At 58.1% G+C, this 15,689-nt stretch overlaps 1 protein-coding gene across 2 annotated transcripts in view; it reads left to right on the top strand.

Annotated features, from left to right (window-relative positions):
• Positions 1-15,689, top strand: part of GSE1 (Gse1 coiled-coil protein) — a 110,147-nt gene that overhangs the window by 89,258 nt on the left and 5,200 nt on the right. For both annotated transcript variants that reach the window (XM_064160078.1, XM_064160079.1), the window contains exons 3-11: positions 2,524-2,742; positions 6,861-7,060; positions 8,644-8,822; positions 9,669-9,866; positions 11,042-11,233; positions 11,358-11,668; positions 12,088-12,412; positions 14,123-14,703; positions 15,379-15,491. In XM_064160078.1, coding sequence (XP_064016148.1) covers positions 2,524-2,742; positions 6,861-7,060; positions 8,644-8,822; positions 9,669-9,866; positions 11,042-11,233; positions 11,358-11,668; positions 12,088-12,412; positions 14,123-14,703; positions 15,379-15,491 — 2,318 coding nt within the window. The remainder of the gene's footprint in view (positions 1-2,523; positions 2,743-6,860; positions 7,061-8,643; positions 8,823-9,668; positions 9,867-11,041; positions 11,234-11,357; positions 11,669-12,087; positions 12,413-14,122; positions 14,704-15,378; positions 15,492-15,689) is intronic.

Here is a 15,689-nt window from a genome sequence, read left to right as displayed (position 1 = left end):
GTGGGATCATGAGTTTTTCGGGAGGCCACAGGGATCAGCTGAGCATCACACGGGTGATGCTCTGCCGCCAACCCCCACCCGTGCCCGGCCGGCGTGCGCCGGCGTGCAGATCCCTGCTGGTCGGTTAGCACAGCGTCACCGGCTTCGGACTGGGACTGGGGGGGGCTATCCTGGGCTTGATAGCTGGGGAGAAGCTGGGAGGTGTGGGGAAGGGCCTGGCGGAGTGTAAGGCTGTGCCAAAGTGGTGCAGAGCTGTGCCTAGAAGATGCCGGGCAGTGCCCAGAGGATACAGACTTATGCTCAAGGAATGTGGGGCAAAGCCCAGGAGATGTGGGGCTGTGCCTGGAGTGTGTGGGATTGTGCTTGAAGGGTGCAGGGTTGTGCCTCGGGGTGCAAAGCTATGCCAATAGGATGCGAGGCAGTGCCTGGAAGAGTGCATGGTTGTGCCCAGGGGATGTGAAGCAGTGCCTGAGGAGCTGAGGGGGTGCCAGGCAGTGCCTGGATGGATGCAGGGTTGTGCTCAAGGGATGTGGGGAAGTGCCTGAGTGGCGAGGCTGTACCTGGGGAACGCGGAGCTCGTCCTGGGTGTGCAGGGCTTTGCCAAGGGCATGCCAGGCATTGCCTGGGTGATGTAGTGCTCTGCCCTAGTGATACAGAGTTGCGCCTAGGGGATGCAGGGAGATCCCCAAGAAGGTGGGGCTGTGTCCAGGGGGTGCAGAGCTGTGACTGAGGATATGGAGCTGTGTCAAGATATGGGGCAGTGCCCAGATGGTTCAAGGCTGCAGCCAGGCGATGCGTGGTTGTTCCTGGGGCATGTGGAGCTGTGCCCTGGAGATACAGGGTAGCACCTGGGGGTTGTCAGGCTGTGCCTACCAGGTGCAGGACAGTGCTCGGGGTATGCCAGGATGTGCCACGGGTGCATGGTACCGTAGGCAGAGTGCAGCGTCCTGCTCTCCTGGGAGGCACTCACTTCTCGGGGTGTGTGTGGGGGAGATCCGCAGGCTGATACGAAGCCCGGGGGGTGCCCAGGCCAGGCTGGCGCGGCGGGTTGGCTTGCCAGCTGTTCTGGTAATGAATTTACATGAGGCGAGCGTGTCGACAAGGCGGCAGTCAATGGCTGAGAGCACCGGAGTTAATAAATGCTTGTATAATGAGGGCAGAGGGGAGCGCACGCCGCCGCGCCGGCCGCCTCTCCTGGGGCTGGGGGGCAAAGATTAATCAACGCTGAGTGGCACTCGTGGCCCCCCCCCATCCCAGCTCCCTTGACGCCCGCTGCTCTGCCCGGCCAACCTCTGCCGCGGAATGCTCCGGGCTCTCCAGCATCGCCGGCACCTCGAGGCTGCCTGCAGCTCTACTGGGAGCTGGGGGGGGACTGCCCCTTGGCCACCCCCCTCCTCATCTGTCTGCCCGCTGGGGAGCAGGGGCTAATTTTAGGCTGCTGTTAATGAAGCGGCTCGTTTGGAAAGCTATTTTAAGGGCCCTGACATCAGCAGTTGCTCCAGTCTTGGAGCAGCTGGCTGTGACAGTTGAGGGGGGCACGTGGGGTGCAGCATCTGAACCCACACCCTCAGGGGTCACTGTGCCCTGTAGCAGCTCTGTGCTTTGGGGTGCAGCAATGGGGACTTGGGTGGGCTGTGTGGAGCTGCTGAAGATGCAGCGGTGGGGATTTGAGGTGCAGTGGTAGGGTGCTGTGGTGGGGATTTGGGGTGCAGTGGTGTGGGTTTGGGGTGCAATGGTGAGAGTTAAGGTGCTGTGGTGTGGGTTTGGAGTGCAGTGGTGGGAGTTAGGGTGCTGTGTTGGGGATTTGGGGTGCAGTGGGGCAAGTTAGGGTGCTGTGGCAGGGTTTGGAGTGCAGTGGTGTGGGTGTGAGTTAAGGATGCTGTGTTGGGGATTTGGGGTGCAGTGGTGCAAGTTAGGGTGCTGTGTTGGGATTTTGGGGCTGCAATAGTGAAGATTTGAAGGTGCAGTAGTGGGGACTTGGGTATAAAGTAGTGGGGAGTGGGTTTGCAGTATGAGAGGGGTTTGATGGTGGTGTGGTGATGATTTGAAGGTGCCAATCCAGTGGGGATTGAAGATGCAATGGTGGAGGTTTGGGGGTGTAGGGGTGGGGATTTTGGGGTACAGTGGTGGGACTGGGGGATGTGATAGCAGCGATTTAGGGGCGCAGTGGTGTGTATTTGGGGGTGCAGTGGTGGCAGTTAGGAGTGCAGCAGTTACATTTTGGGTTTCAGTAGCACCATGCAAGTCAGGTGGCTTCCCCTCCCCCCCATCATCTCCACCAGGGTTCTGAAATCTCCGTTTCCCTCTGAAACATCCTTTCCCTTCCCACGGGGCTCTGCTGATCCCACTCATACTGTTATCTGGGAACAGCCCTGCCTGTGGGATCGGTAGGACCATTTTTGGTTGGGATGATGAACCAGGGGGAAGTTTTTGCTTGTCCTGCTGGTTGTTCTGGGGCGGATTTGTGGGATCCCTGCTCCCATCTTTTCCTCCCCATCTAATGTGGGCTGCTCTTGTTCGCAGGCATGAGCCATGAGCCGAAGTCACCGTCCCTAGGAATGCTCTCCACTGCCACCCGCACCACTGCCACTGTCAGCCCCCTCACCCCCTCACCCCTCAACGGCTCCATCGTCCCCAATGGCAGCCCAGCAGCCAGCAGCACTTTGTCCGTCCAGGCAGCACCTTCCTCCAGCTTCGCCGCCGCTCTCCGCAAGCTCGCCAAGCAAGCTGAGGAGCCCAGAGGTAGGGGACAATGATGGGCACAAGGACAAGGAAGCTGGGGGGTGCTGAGCACTGATACCTTTCCCCACCTGGGAGCTGCTGGACGGTGTTTTCTCATTGGTTCCCGAGCTAATGTCTTTCCCTGGCTTTGTGTCTCGAGGGTGCAGTTTAGAAACTCGATCCAGCTGGAGTAGTCCAAATGCCACATCACTCACTGTGCCCCAGGAGAAAGCCTGTGGACAGCATGGTGGTGGGGGATGTGTCCCTCCCTCCCCCACCACACTTCACCAAAATGCTGTTTGCTTTTGTTTGGTTTTTTTTTTTCCTGGAGGCTCTTCAAACCTGGTCCTTCCCCAGCCAAATTTTCTGGCTAAACAGCAAATTTGGGTACCCTCAGGCTGCTCCCATCTCTCATCACCCTGTGATGGCCCAGCCACAGCATCCTCCATTGCACCTCGAGTCTGCTTGGGTGTATGGTGCAGCTCATGCTGGGGGATGAGGTGCTGCCATGGACCAGAACACCCTGAGGTTCCTGCCACCTTGGGAACTTTGTCCCATGGGATTAGTCCCTGGAGCTGTCCCACCTGTGCAGGGAGAGGCAGCCCATCCCCAGGCGCCAAGGTGTTTCACCAGGAGACTGCTGACATCATCATTTTCCATAAAGTTGTCTTTTTCCCTGAAATCTGCATTGCTGAAAGCTTCCCGTTGGGTTGTTGTCCATCACCTGGGCACTTGGATCTCTGTGGAGGACACTTGACCCTTTGCAAGATGATTTTTTGCAAGGTCTTATTAGAAGACCCTTTTTGAAAGGACATTTTTTGGAAGATCCCTTTAGCAAGATCCTTTTTGCAAGGCCCTTTTCACCAGACCCCTTCTGTAAACCCTTTTTGCCAGACCCTTGTTTTTTTCTGGAAGATCCTTTTTGCAGGCACTGTCTGCAAGGCCCACCTTGAAGCCAGCCACAGAATGCCCTGTGACCCAGATCTTCTGGTGGTGGCTGCTCCTGACGCCGGGTCCCCATCACACTGAAGAAAACAGGTCTTGGTGCTGCTTCAGCCTCTCTATCAGCTCCTGGTTCTCCCTGGCTGCCTCCTCCAGAGCCCATCTGCTTCCTCCAAGGCGGTTGGCTGGGTTTGGGGGATTATTTTGCCTTTTCTCTCTTCCACACCCAACCCACTCAGGCCCTTGCTGTGCTGCTCAGCCCATCCACAGGGACATAGTAAGGTTTTGGCATGGATTTTGTGGTGCTGGAGAGAAGCAACTATCTTCCCTTTGGATTTTCCCTTAACGACTGCATAAAAAAATCCTGTTCTCACCCATCTGAGTGCCTGGAGTGGCTCATCCCGGAGGGTTGTAATAGGTGTGGGTTTGGATGCCTGTCAGGAAGGGGCCTTCTCTCCATGCCGTGGTTTTTAACCCCAGGAAATAAACTGCTTAGCCCCAAATCCCTTCCGACAATGGGAGATGCTCCACTGTGGCAGATGCAGTTGATGAGGTGATACCAACAGGATCCACCCAGAATCACTGACTTGTTTACTGGCTTTATGGACCAGCAGCTGTGCCACAGCCACATCCGTAGGGATGTCCCACTCACCCCTCCTTCTCCAGCATACCCAGCTGCAGGAGCTCATCTTGACTGACTCTATCATAGCAAATCCCCAAGAAGCCACCAAAGCCATCACCTAGCTGGGGGCTCCTGCCTCTTATTCTGCCCCAGGCTATCTGCAGGGTGGGTTTTATTCCCCTCCACTCCTTTCTTTCTTTCCTCCCCCCACCCCCCACTCCTTGTCCAGGGTCTCAGCTGTTAATTACATTTGCCTGTCAACCCAGGCTGCTAATCTGCTATCGCCCAGCCGGAAAGCGGGAGGTCAGAAAACAAAGGTGACACCATCACACTGTGCCTCTTGTCATCTCCAATCCAGATTAGTTTCATTGACTAACTCCTGGCTGAATACCACCAGTTAATTATAACGATCACAAACCCTCCCGTTTAAAGCCACACAGCGAGAATTAAGGTTCTGAAGTAAGACTTTAGCTTCATTAATTGCCGGGCTCATTGTGATGGTATTGATTGTTAACGCTATCGCGTGGTGAGTAATGGCTTCCCAGCTCAGAGGGGATTAGGCTGCTAATTGTTGTTGGCCTTGCGCTGACAAGATAGACTTCAGTGGGTGTCAAATCCGTATCCATGGCCTCCTTTGTGGTGGGCAGCCTTTCTCCTCTGCCCCGAGTCTTGCTGCTCTTCAAATGAAAGTGATTCGGAGCCACTTGGGAAGAATTAATAAGGCAGAGCGGCCGGCAGCGAGATGCTCCTCTTGGCCTCTCTGCTCCTCCCAGCGTCTTTCCTGCTGTCCCCAGGTGCTCCTGCCTCCCCATGGCATTCCCAGCACCTCCTCGGCTCCCTCTTGGTGTTACCCTGGTGCTGGGGCCAAGCGTGAGGCTTTTGGAGTGGGATGGAGATGAGATGAAGGTTTGCAAGGCAAGCAGACCCCTTGCACACTCAGGGCAGCCAGCTTGTGTGCTTCCAGGGCAAGGAGACTCCTTGCACACTCAGGGGAGCCAGCTTGTGTGCTTCCAGGGCAAGAAGACCCTTGCACACTCAGGAGAGCCAGCTTGTGTGCTGCCAGGGCAAGGAGACTCCTTGCACACTCAGGGGAGACAGCTTGTGTGCTTCCAGGGCAAGGAGACTCCTTGCACACTCAGGGGAGCCAGCTTGTGTGCTGCCAGGGCAAGGAGACTCCTTGCACACTCAGGGGAGCCAGCTTGTGTGCTGCCAGGGCAAGGAGACTCCTTGCACACTCAGGGGAGCCAGCTTGTGTGCTGCCAGGGCAAGGAGACTCCTTGCACACTCAGGGGAGCCAGCTTGTGTGCTTCCAGGGCAAGGAGACTCCTTGCACACTCAGGAGAGCCAGCTTACACACTTGTAGCAAGGATCTGTCTTGCACATTTAGGAGAGCCAGTTTGTGTGCTTCCAGGGCAAGGAGCCAGCTGAAGGGAACTGGCTTTCACACTTGAAGGGCAAGGAGCTGGCTTACATGCTTAAGGAAGTCAAATGCCATGCTTCTAGGGTGAGGAACTGAGTTGCACACTCAGGGGAGCCAGTTTGTGTTCTTGAAGGGTGAGGAAACACCTTGTATGCTCAGCAGTGCCAGCTTGCATGTTTGCAGGGCAAGAGGTTGTCTGGCATGCTCAGAGAAGCCAACTTGCACACCTGAAGGGCAAAGAGACACCTTGCACACTCAGGGGAGCTGGCTTGCACACTGGGGAGGAAACAAAGACCATCTCAGAGCTGGAGTGAGGACCATCATCATCTCTTGGCTGACATCCTTCACTGACCATGAACCACCCCTCTGTGGCCAGCAGCTGATCCTTGCCAGCATGTCAGAGACCTTCCCGTGGCCCAGGGTTGGTGGGAATAGATTTCTGCGGGTAGGAGCCCCCCCAGTCTGCCCAGCTGGGGTTTGGGAGCAGGCTTTGTGAGCTCTCTTTGAGGCTGAATTTGTACTCCCCAGCTCTGCTTTTCTCACTCTCCACTTTAATTCCCTTTTTATTTTCCCCTTGGATATATCCCCAGCATCCCCTGGTTGGGTATCATGGAGAATGCAGATGTATCATGCAAATAAAGCTGTAGCTTTGCCCAAGGGTTATAGAGAGGGATCTCCTACATCCTGGCATCTCTGAGTGCCCTGGGTTGTGCACAGAGGCTTTTCCAGATGGATTAAGGAGTCTGCAGGTTAAGTTTGAGAAGATGTCACCTCCTGGGGTGGGCATCACTTTGCCATCACCTGTGCCAAGGTGAGCAGTGCAGGCTGGGCTTGCACCCATGAAGGAATTGTCATTCCCTCTCAGAAGGGAGCAAGAAGGTGCCCATCCCAAAATGTGGGGCGAAGCCTTTCAGCACTAAAGGGAGTGTCCCATGGGAGAGTGCTCCCTGGGACCCTCCGGGATAGGAGCATGGGGGTACAATTTGGGTGGCTGGCTGGATGTGCACTGCCTGGTGTGCATCTCTGTGCCCCACCCTTGGTCCCAGGGATGCTGCAGGGCAGCCCAACAGGGATGGTTCAACTTACTTGGGTGATTTCAGCTGGTTAACAGCTGCCTTCTTCCCCACTTAACTTCAAATCTTTCTTTAACTGCAGGGTCCTCAATAAGCAGCGAGTCATCTCCTGTCTCCTCACCAGCCACCAACCACAGCTCCCCTGCCAGCACGCCCAAACGTGGCCCCATGGGTCCCATCATCGTGCCCCCAGGGGGGCACAGTGTGCCCAGCACACCACCTGTCGTCACCATTGCCCCCACCAAGACGGTCAACGGGGTCTGGAGGAGCGAGGGCAGACAGGTATGGATTCCAGGGGAGGTTTAGGTTGGATATTGGGAAGAGAGTTTTTACTGAAAGAGTGGTCAGGCATTGGAACAGGCTGCCCAGGGAGGTGGTTTAGTGGCCGTGATGGTGGTGGGTGGATGGTTGGATTTCATGACCTTAAGAGGTCTTTTCCAGCCTTTAAGATTCTATGTTTTGGGGGAGTTGCTGGCAATCGTGGTTTGAAGTGCTATGAGCCACAGTGCTCCAAAAGGAGCTGTGGGGCTGCACCCCATTTTGTCTCTTCTCTTCCCTCCTATGTCCCCAAGCTTCCATCATCCCCGGGCTGCTATCATCCCTGGGCTACCATCCAGAGGGGAGCGTGAGGAAGAAGAGAAGGGGAGGGGTGGGGTTGGAAGCAGCTAATTAAGAAGCATCGTTAGTGGCTCTCCTCTCCTCCGCATGCCACAAGCAGATTCCCGGGGGGATTATGCCACTTGGAAGGACTAATTAAACCACAAAGCGGAGAGGCGATGGGAGGGGGTGAGAAACGCTCAGGGTGGGGGGGCAGCAAAAGAAATGGAGCCACCAACCCTGGGTGCTCAGAGGGGTGCGTGAGCTTTCTGGGTGCTCCCCGCTCCCATGTCCCTGCCGTGTGTCCCCCTCTCCCTGTCACCTCCTCCCCTTGCCCCCCACTCCCCGCCCCGGCACGGGGGTTAACCGAGCGTGGGTTATTGTCTGGCAGAGGCGCGCTCGCAGCGTGACGCCCCGAGACGGGGAGGTAATTAGAGCAGAGCCTGGCACGCACAATGAGCCTCGGTGCAGGCAGCAAGGGCGGTGGCGGGGAGGGGGGACGGGGATGCCCTTTGTGCTGGCCTTGGTGACCTCTGGACTGTCTCTGACAGCCAAAGACCTGTAACCTGACCCAGAGGGTATGGGGACCGGGTCTGGATGAGGAGGGGATGCCACCATCCTCCTCCTCTGGCTGCTTAAATCCAGTCTTGCCATATGGACGTCACCTCTCTAACAGTTGGCACCCTGCAGGGTCCCTCATCACCCCAAGGGTCCTTCCCTTGCCCAAGGGCTTCCTTCCCAGTGAGGAAAGAGTGACCTTCACCCAAAGCTGGGGAAATGATGGGAGATGGCTTAGGTCCCACGGTGGGGTGGGGGTGTTGTTGCTGGAGAGGTGGGGGGATGCTAGTCTGACCCCGGTTTATGGCTGCTATCAAAGGGCTGCTGGATTACCACCAGCTCTGTCTGTATCCTCCCTGCGGGGTTTATAGCTCAGGAGAACAAAGCAGCTCATAAATCTCCAGGCAGGTAATGTGTGCTGCCTGCAGTGCTGCCCCAGCTTCAGTCCCCCATCTCCCACTGGTGTCTCCCACCACGGAATCCTCGCACCCTCTCCATCCACACTTCAACAGTGAAGATGCGGGAAGGTGCTCCAGCAGATGCATCCCTCCAGAGCACTGGTGGCAGTTAGGGACCCCCCCGGGCACACTAGGGACTCACTGACTGTCTTGGGGTGGGGAGATATTTGGGACCGACCCCTCCATCCCTTTGTGGGGTCTCTGTTGTCCCCTAACATCTGCCTCAGCCTTTTTTGCCTCTTTGCCTTGCAGCAAGAAGCAGGGTCACGAGGCAGCAGCAGCAGCAGCCGTGAGCGCCTCATCTCGGAGCCCCCCCTCGTGCAGGAGAAAGCAGGGGGTCCCACTGTCCCCTCCCACATCCTGGGGACGCCCTACTCCTTCGGGTTGCCCCCCAGCTCCGTGGTCCAGGACTCCCGCTTCCCACCTCTCAAGTGAGTCCAGCGGTGATGGGTGGTGGGGGGTAGGTTGCAGGATGGAGATCTGGTCCCACCGGGCATGCCCAGGGGCATGACATCTCTCTAGAGGGTTAACGTCTCCTGAGAGGACTGACATCCCCACTGGGGATGTGACATCCCTCCTGAGGAGTGATCTCCCAGGGGGGCAGTGGGATATTGGCATGCCCTGGGAGGTTTGGTGCCTGCTCTGGCAGGGGGGTTGGACCAGATGATCTTATGAGGTCCCTTCCAGCCCCTGACATCTTGTGATTCTCTGATTCTGTGCCACCAAGTGTAACAGAGGAGTGACATCTCCCTGGAGAGGTGACATCTACCCATGGGATTGACATCTCAGGGGACTGAGACCTCTCCAGGGAAACAGGGAGGGATGCAGATGTCCCCTGTGAGCTCTGATTCTCCCAGGCGTCCCAGGGGGAGGTGACATCTCCTCAAGGGGACAGAGCGAGATACTGGCATGCCCTGTGGTGTTTGGTCCCACCAAAGATCCCAGGGAGGTGACATCTGCCCTAGGGACTGACATCTCCTCAGAGGAGTGACATCTCCCCAGGGGAAAACAGGATGGGATGCAGATATCCTCTGCAAGGTCTGATAGCACCAAGCATCCCAGAGAAGTGACATATTTCCAGGGAGGTGACATGTCCTCAGGGGAGTGACATCTCCCTAGGAGAACAGGATGAGATGCAAGCATTCCCTGTGAAGTCTGGTCCCATCAAGCATCCCAGGCGTAGGTGGAATCTCCCCAGGGAGGTGACATCTCCCCAGGGGAGTGATGTCTTCCCACCAGGACAGGATTGGATGCTGACCATGTTGCTTCTGCCCTAGCCTGCAGCGGCCAGTCCACCACGTGGTTCCTCCCAGCGCTGTCACCGAGGATTACCTGCGCAGCTTCCGTCCCTACCACACAGCCGAGGACCTCCGCATGTCCTCCCTGCCACCCCTGGGCCTGGATCCAGCCACTGCTGCGGCTTACTACCACCCCAGCTACCTGACACACCACCCCTTCCCACACCCTGCCTTCAGGTGGGCATCACTGAGCTCAGCTCTAAGGGTCCCTGGTGGGGGTGCTGGTGGTCAGAGGATGACCCTTGAAGGGCTGAAGAGGTGGGATCCTTGATCCATGGAGGATGGCTGGGCTGCACCAAGGGTATTTTGGAGCTCTCTGGGCAGAAGGCAGCCTCCCATCCAGCCTGGGATTGCTCCCAGGAAGGGGAGCTGGGGGCTTATTCCCCACGTGGACCACATTCCTGCTGAACATCCCTAGATGTCTAGATGGAGATGGGTGACCAGTGGTGTTGTTATTTAACATCTTCACCAATGAGGAAGGGATGGAATGCACCCTCAGCAAGTTGGAAGATGACACCAAGCTGAGTGGTGCAGTTGACATACCTGAGGGTTGAGATCCATCCAGAGGGGCCTGAGCAGGCTGGAGAAATGGGACTGTGTGAACCTCATGAGGTTCAACGAGGCCGAGTGCAAGGTCCTGCACCTGGGTCAGGATAATCCTTGGTATCAATCCAGGCTGGGGGATGAAAGGCTGTAGAACAGCCTTGTGGAGAAGAACTTGGGAGTGGTGGGAGGTGAAAGGACAGACATGACCTGACAACATGTACTCACAGCTCAGAACCAACCATGTCCTGGGCTGGTCCCCAGCAGCATGGGCAGCGGGTGGAGTGAGGGGATTCTGCCCCTCTGCTCTGCTGAGACCACACCTGCAGTGCTGGGGCCAGCGCTGTCACTGAGAGAGCTGTGGACCTCTTGGAGCATGTCCAGGGGTGGCCACCAAAGTGATCAGAGGTTTGGAAACCCTGAGCTGTGAGGACAGGCTGATAGAGCTGGGGTTGTGCAGTCCAGAGAAAATAATGCTCCAGGGAGACCTTCTGGTGGCCTTTCAGTACTTAAAGGGACCAGTCAGCAAGCTGGGGACAGGCTTTAGCAGGGCCTGTTGTGACAGGGCAGTGGGGGATAGTCGAAACTAAAAGATTTAGACCAGATGAAAGGGTTTTTATCCAGTGAGGGTGGTGAGACCCTGGCCCTGGTTACCCAGAGAGGCAGGAGGTGCTCAATCCCTGAACCTTTCCAGGACAGGTTGTCTGGGGCTCTAGTTGCCAATGTCCCTGCTGACTGGACTAGGTGGCCTTGCAAAGTCTCTTGCAGCCCAAACCGTTCAACGATGCCATGATTCCCTGTCTTCCCAGGATGGACGAGTCCTACTGCCTGTCGGCACTCCGGTCCCCCTTCTACCCACTGCCAACGCCGGGCTCGCTGCCACCCCTGCACCCCTCGGCCATGCACCTGCACCTCTCGGGGGTACGGTACCCCCCCGAGCTCTCCCACTCTTCCCTCTCTGCCCTGCAGTCTGAGCGCATCTCCAGCCTTGCTGCCGAGAGGTACGGGGAGAGGACAGTAGCTGAGGGTGCGGGGACAGACAGGCAGAGCACCCTAGGGGATGCTCAGAGGCGTCTGGCAGCTGTTTTGGGGTGATCTGAGGATTTGTTTGGCTTTTCTTTGCAGGCTGCAAATGGACGAGGAGCTGCGGCAGAGGGAGCGGGAGCGGGAGAAGGAGCGGGAGCGAGAAGCTGACCGGGAGCGGGAGAAGGAACGTGAACGGGAGCGGGAACGGGAGAAGGAGCTGGAACGAGAGCGGGAGAAGGAGCGGGAACGGGAGCTGGAGAGGCAGCGGGAGCGTGCCCGGGAGAAAGAGCTGAGCATGGTGAAAGCCATGGAAGGGCCCTTCCTACCTGTGGCCGAGCTGCACGGGCTGCGGGGACACCCAGCCGAGGAGCGGGGCAAGCCTTCGGAGCCACTGGCACCCGGCAGACCAGGTAATGTCCCCATGGGTGATACCGTGGGGGCTGCCACCTTTGGCACATCTTGCCACATCCTCATTCCCCTTCAGATGGCAAAGCCAAGGGGGTCAGTGGCCCTGGGAGGCGGCTGAGGATGGAGCTGGGCTCTCACGGCTGCCAGCTCACTTTGCCAGAAGCCCAGCTGCTCTCAGCAAGGTGGCACAGTGCCCATGCCATCTGACTCGGTCCACAGCACACTGGGCAGCTGGGCTGGCAGCAAGCAGGCAACCCCTCCATGTCAAGCTCTGGCTGGCCCCACAGCTCTGAGTGCCTTCTGCCTGCAGAGATGCTCAAAGTGACCCTATGCACCCCAAAAAACCCTGGTAGCCAACAATGGCTATGGGCAGCCCCCAGTTCCCATGCCCTGACTCTCCATCACCTGCTTTCCAAACCAGAGAAACTCAAGGACTCAGTGCTGCCGACACCAAAGCCCATCCAGCACCCCCTGCACCAGCCACCCACCTCCCACCACCCGGTGCCCAGCCTCATCCCCAACCACAACGTGTTCCCGCTGCCGGGGAGCAGCGCGGCCACGGCCCTGCTCATCCACCGTACCAACGAGGAGGAGAAGTGGCTGGCCCGGCAGCGCCGGCTGCGCCAGGAGAAGGAGGATCGGCAATCCCAAGTCTCGGAATTTCGACAGCAGGTGTTGGAGCAGCACCTCGACATGGGACGTGCCCCGAGCCAGCCCGAGCCGGAGCACCGTCCTGAGCACCCCAGGTAGGGAGGCTGCCAGCCCTGCTCCCCGTTGAACCCCAGTTGCATTATCCCACAGCACATCCATCCCTGTGGCAGGATTTTCACCCCTTTACCTATGACATTGCACTCCCCATTAGCCAGCTCCAGCCCCCCTGGTTAAATAGCCAGCATCCCACAGCCATGCCCCTTGCTTCTTGCACATCCCTGTGAGCAGAAGCCGGTGCCAGCAGGTCCTCATCATGTGGTGCCAGCCAGGCCGGCTGTGCTGGCAGCGCCAGGCATTGCCGGTGCCCGACATCTGCGCGGCGGCAGGCGACGAGCCCGGGAGGTGGCCCAGGGCCAGCGGCGAGTGGCCAGGTGCTGCCCAGTCACCCAGCACTGCTAATTGCAGCTCCCTGCCGTGCAGCAGACCCAGGCGGTGGGGTGCCTTGTTTTGGGGGGGCATCTGCCTCATTTTGGAGTGGTTTGGGGAGGGCAGAGGAGCGCTCCTGCACCCCCTGATTGACAGGGGCTTGCTCCCTGCCGTTGCTGCATGTGTAAGCGGTGTGGGCTCATCCAGCGGCTCTGCCGCCAGCTCCCTTTGTTGTTTTCGGGTATCCAGGGGATTAGCGCGGCTCATCAGGATAATAAGGAGCAGATCGCTGGGCGGCACAAAGACGAGTGCCCGCCGCAGGCTCTCCTCCCCATCCGCTCCTCCTGCCCTAAATCAGAGAGGAGAGAGCAAGGTCATCCCGAAACACCTGCAGCTGGGGGGATAGCTCATCTCTTTCCTCATCACAACTCTCTCTCCACCCCAATCCCAATCTTCATCCACATCTCCATCCCAGTCCTCATCCTCATCTTTGTCTCTGATTCCATCTTGATCCCAGTCTCTGTCTCCATCCTCATCCCCATACTCATTCTTATCTCCATCCTCATCCTTATCCTTTTCCCTACCTCCATCTTGATCCCTGTCATGTCCCCATTGCATCTACCCTAACCCCTACTATCATTCCCATCATTCCCATCCCCATTCCTCATCTCACTCTCCATCCAGGTCCTCATCCTTGTCCCCATCCCATTCCTCATCTCACTCTCCATCCAAATCCCCATCCCCATCTCTGTCTCCGTCCCAATCTCCATCCCCATCTCGTCCCCATCCTCGTTCTCTTTCCCACCCCCATCCGAAGGCTTCCCACGTGCAGCAGGAACAGAGCAGGACCAGGGTGGGTGCCGCTTCCCGGCGGCAGTGCCGTGGTGGCAGTGGCGGTGCCGAGCAGAGCTGGCTGCTCCGTGCATGGAGATCGGGGGCGCTGGAGCAGAAAAGCGTTAAATGCACAGCTTGGGCACATGAAATATTTATCCTGCTAACAGGCTGGCTCCAGCCCTGGCTGGAGGAGGAGGAAGAGGAGGAGGGTTGCACCGAGGTGCTGCACTTGCTGCAGGGAGAGCAGGGCTGGGGCAGGACCGGTGGCCCTCTCATACCTGTGGTGGGGTTGAATCTGGGGTCCCTTGCCTATCACCTTGGGGATGCAGCTGCATGCCTGCTCAATCCAGTCTTAACTCTGCCCCCGATCCTGTGGGGTCTTATCACAGGAGGGGACTGGCGTGGCAGCCTGGCATGTACAAGCCCCACCAGATGCCTCTAACTGCCACATTTCTCCCCTCATATCTACTTGGCACCAGGGTGCCACCAGCTCTCCAGCATTCTTGCCAGCCCCTCACCTTTCCAATCCTCTCCTCTTCCCACAGGTCAGGATCCAGCCGCCACGAGCCAAGCAGCCGAGAGCCAGGGCAGCACTTTGGTGGGCCACCACCTCTCATCTCCCCCAAGCCCCAGCACCACCCTGTCACCACGTCCCTCTGGAACCCTGTCTCGCTGATGGAGAACCCCCCAGACCCGCCTCGACGCCTCACTGAGCCCCACAGTCTCCACAGTCACTCCGCCCCCTTCGAGCCCAGCCGTCAGGGCATCCCACTGGTGAAGGTGGAGAGGGTCTTCTGCCCCGAGAAACTGGAGGAGGGGGCGAGGAAGAGAGACACTCTGGATAAATACCCCCCGGGACGAGAGCCTGGAGCTCCAGAGCATGGAGTCTTCTCCCACACCCCCTTCCTAGCCGAGCTGGAGAAATCCACGCAAAGCATCCTGAGCCAGCAGAGACCCTCAGCCACCCCTTTCACCGAGGCCACCAAGCCCAGCTCACCCTACCGACCCCCCCCGCCCCGTGCCCAGGACCCCATGTACATCTACGACGAGTTCGTGCAGCAGCACCGCAGACTGGTCAGCAAACTGGACCTGGAGGAGCGCCGGCGGCGGGAGGCCCGTGAGAAAGGTGAGCTGCTGGGTGTGCCCTGCACTGGGGACCCCCCCCGAGAACCAGTACCGGGACCTGGTGGTGGTGGGGAGGGCAGCTGATGAGTCTCCCGGGAATGCCGGCAGCCTGCGGCGGAAACCCTCCTGCGGTAAATCCTGCGCTCGAGACGTACCCAATTAATAAATGATGAACTGAGGCTAATAAGTGGGCTTTAAATATTAATGGGGCTGTGTGAGTGGGGATGAGGGTGGTGGTGAGGAGGAGATGGAGTGTGCTGAGGGAAGCAGGTGTTGCTGGCCCCCACCCAGTGGGAATGGAGGCCTCAGCGTGGCCTCCCCCAGGCCATTCCCCGTTAACCCACCTGTTGAGTCCCTGCCATCAGTCCCAGAGCGATGCTGAGTGGGGACACTAGTGAGGCTGATGACCCCAGGGTCCCACAGCTGGTGGAGGTGGGGACAGGGCTCCATTGGGTTACACCCCCTACCCTGCTGGGACCTGCACTGGACCCTCACTACTGCTCACACTCATCCTGTCTTGCTGCACCAGCACCCTGCTGTGCCACTGTCCCCAGTGGGGTCTCAGACAGTTAGACAGTTCTCAAGGGTCCTAGTAGACTCCCTGGGGTTTCAGCAGGGTCCTCGTGGGGTCTCCCACGGTCTCCCCAGTCTAACTCAAGCTTCTTCCCATCCACAGGTTACTATTATGACCTGGATGACTCCTGTGACGACAGCGACGAGGAGGAGGTGCGGGCCCATCTCCGCTGCGTGGCTGAGCAGCCCCCGCTGAAGCTGGACACATCCTCTGAGGTACAGCTGGTGTTTGATGTCCTCTGTCTTCTCAGTCCTCTGGGGAAGCAGCTCCTGCTCAGGCACCAGCTCCTGATGCTGCTTCACAGCCGTTGTCACCAGTCAAAAGCAGAGGCATCAGAACGGGGATGAGTACAGGGATAAGAATAGGAGTAAGGATGGGGATGGAGATGAGGATAAGGACAAAGATGAACATGG

Source organism: Pogoniulus pusillus, chromosome 20 (genome assembly GCF_015220805.1).
Source record: "Pogoniulus pusillus isolate bPogPus1 chromosome 20, bPogPus1.pri, whole genome shotgun sequence".
Taxonomy (NCBI): domain Eukaryota; kingdom Metazoa; phylum Chordata; class Aves; order Piciformes; family Lybiidae; genus Pogoniulus; species Pogoniulus pusillus.
Note: the sequence above shows the minus strand (reverse complement) of the source record. Positions and strands in the feature narration are given on the sequence as shown.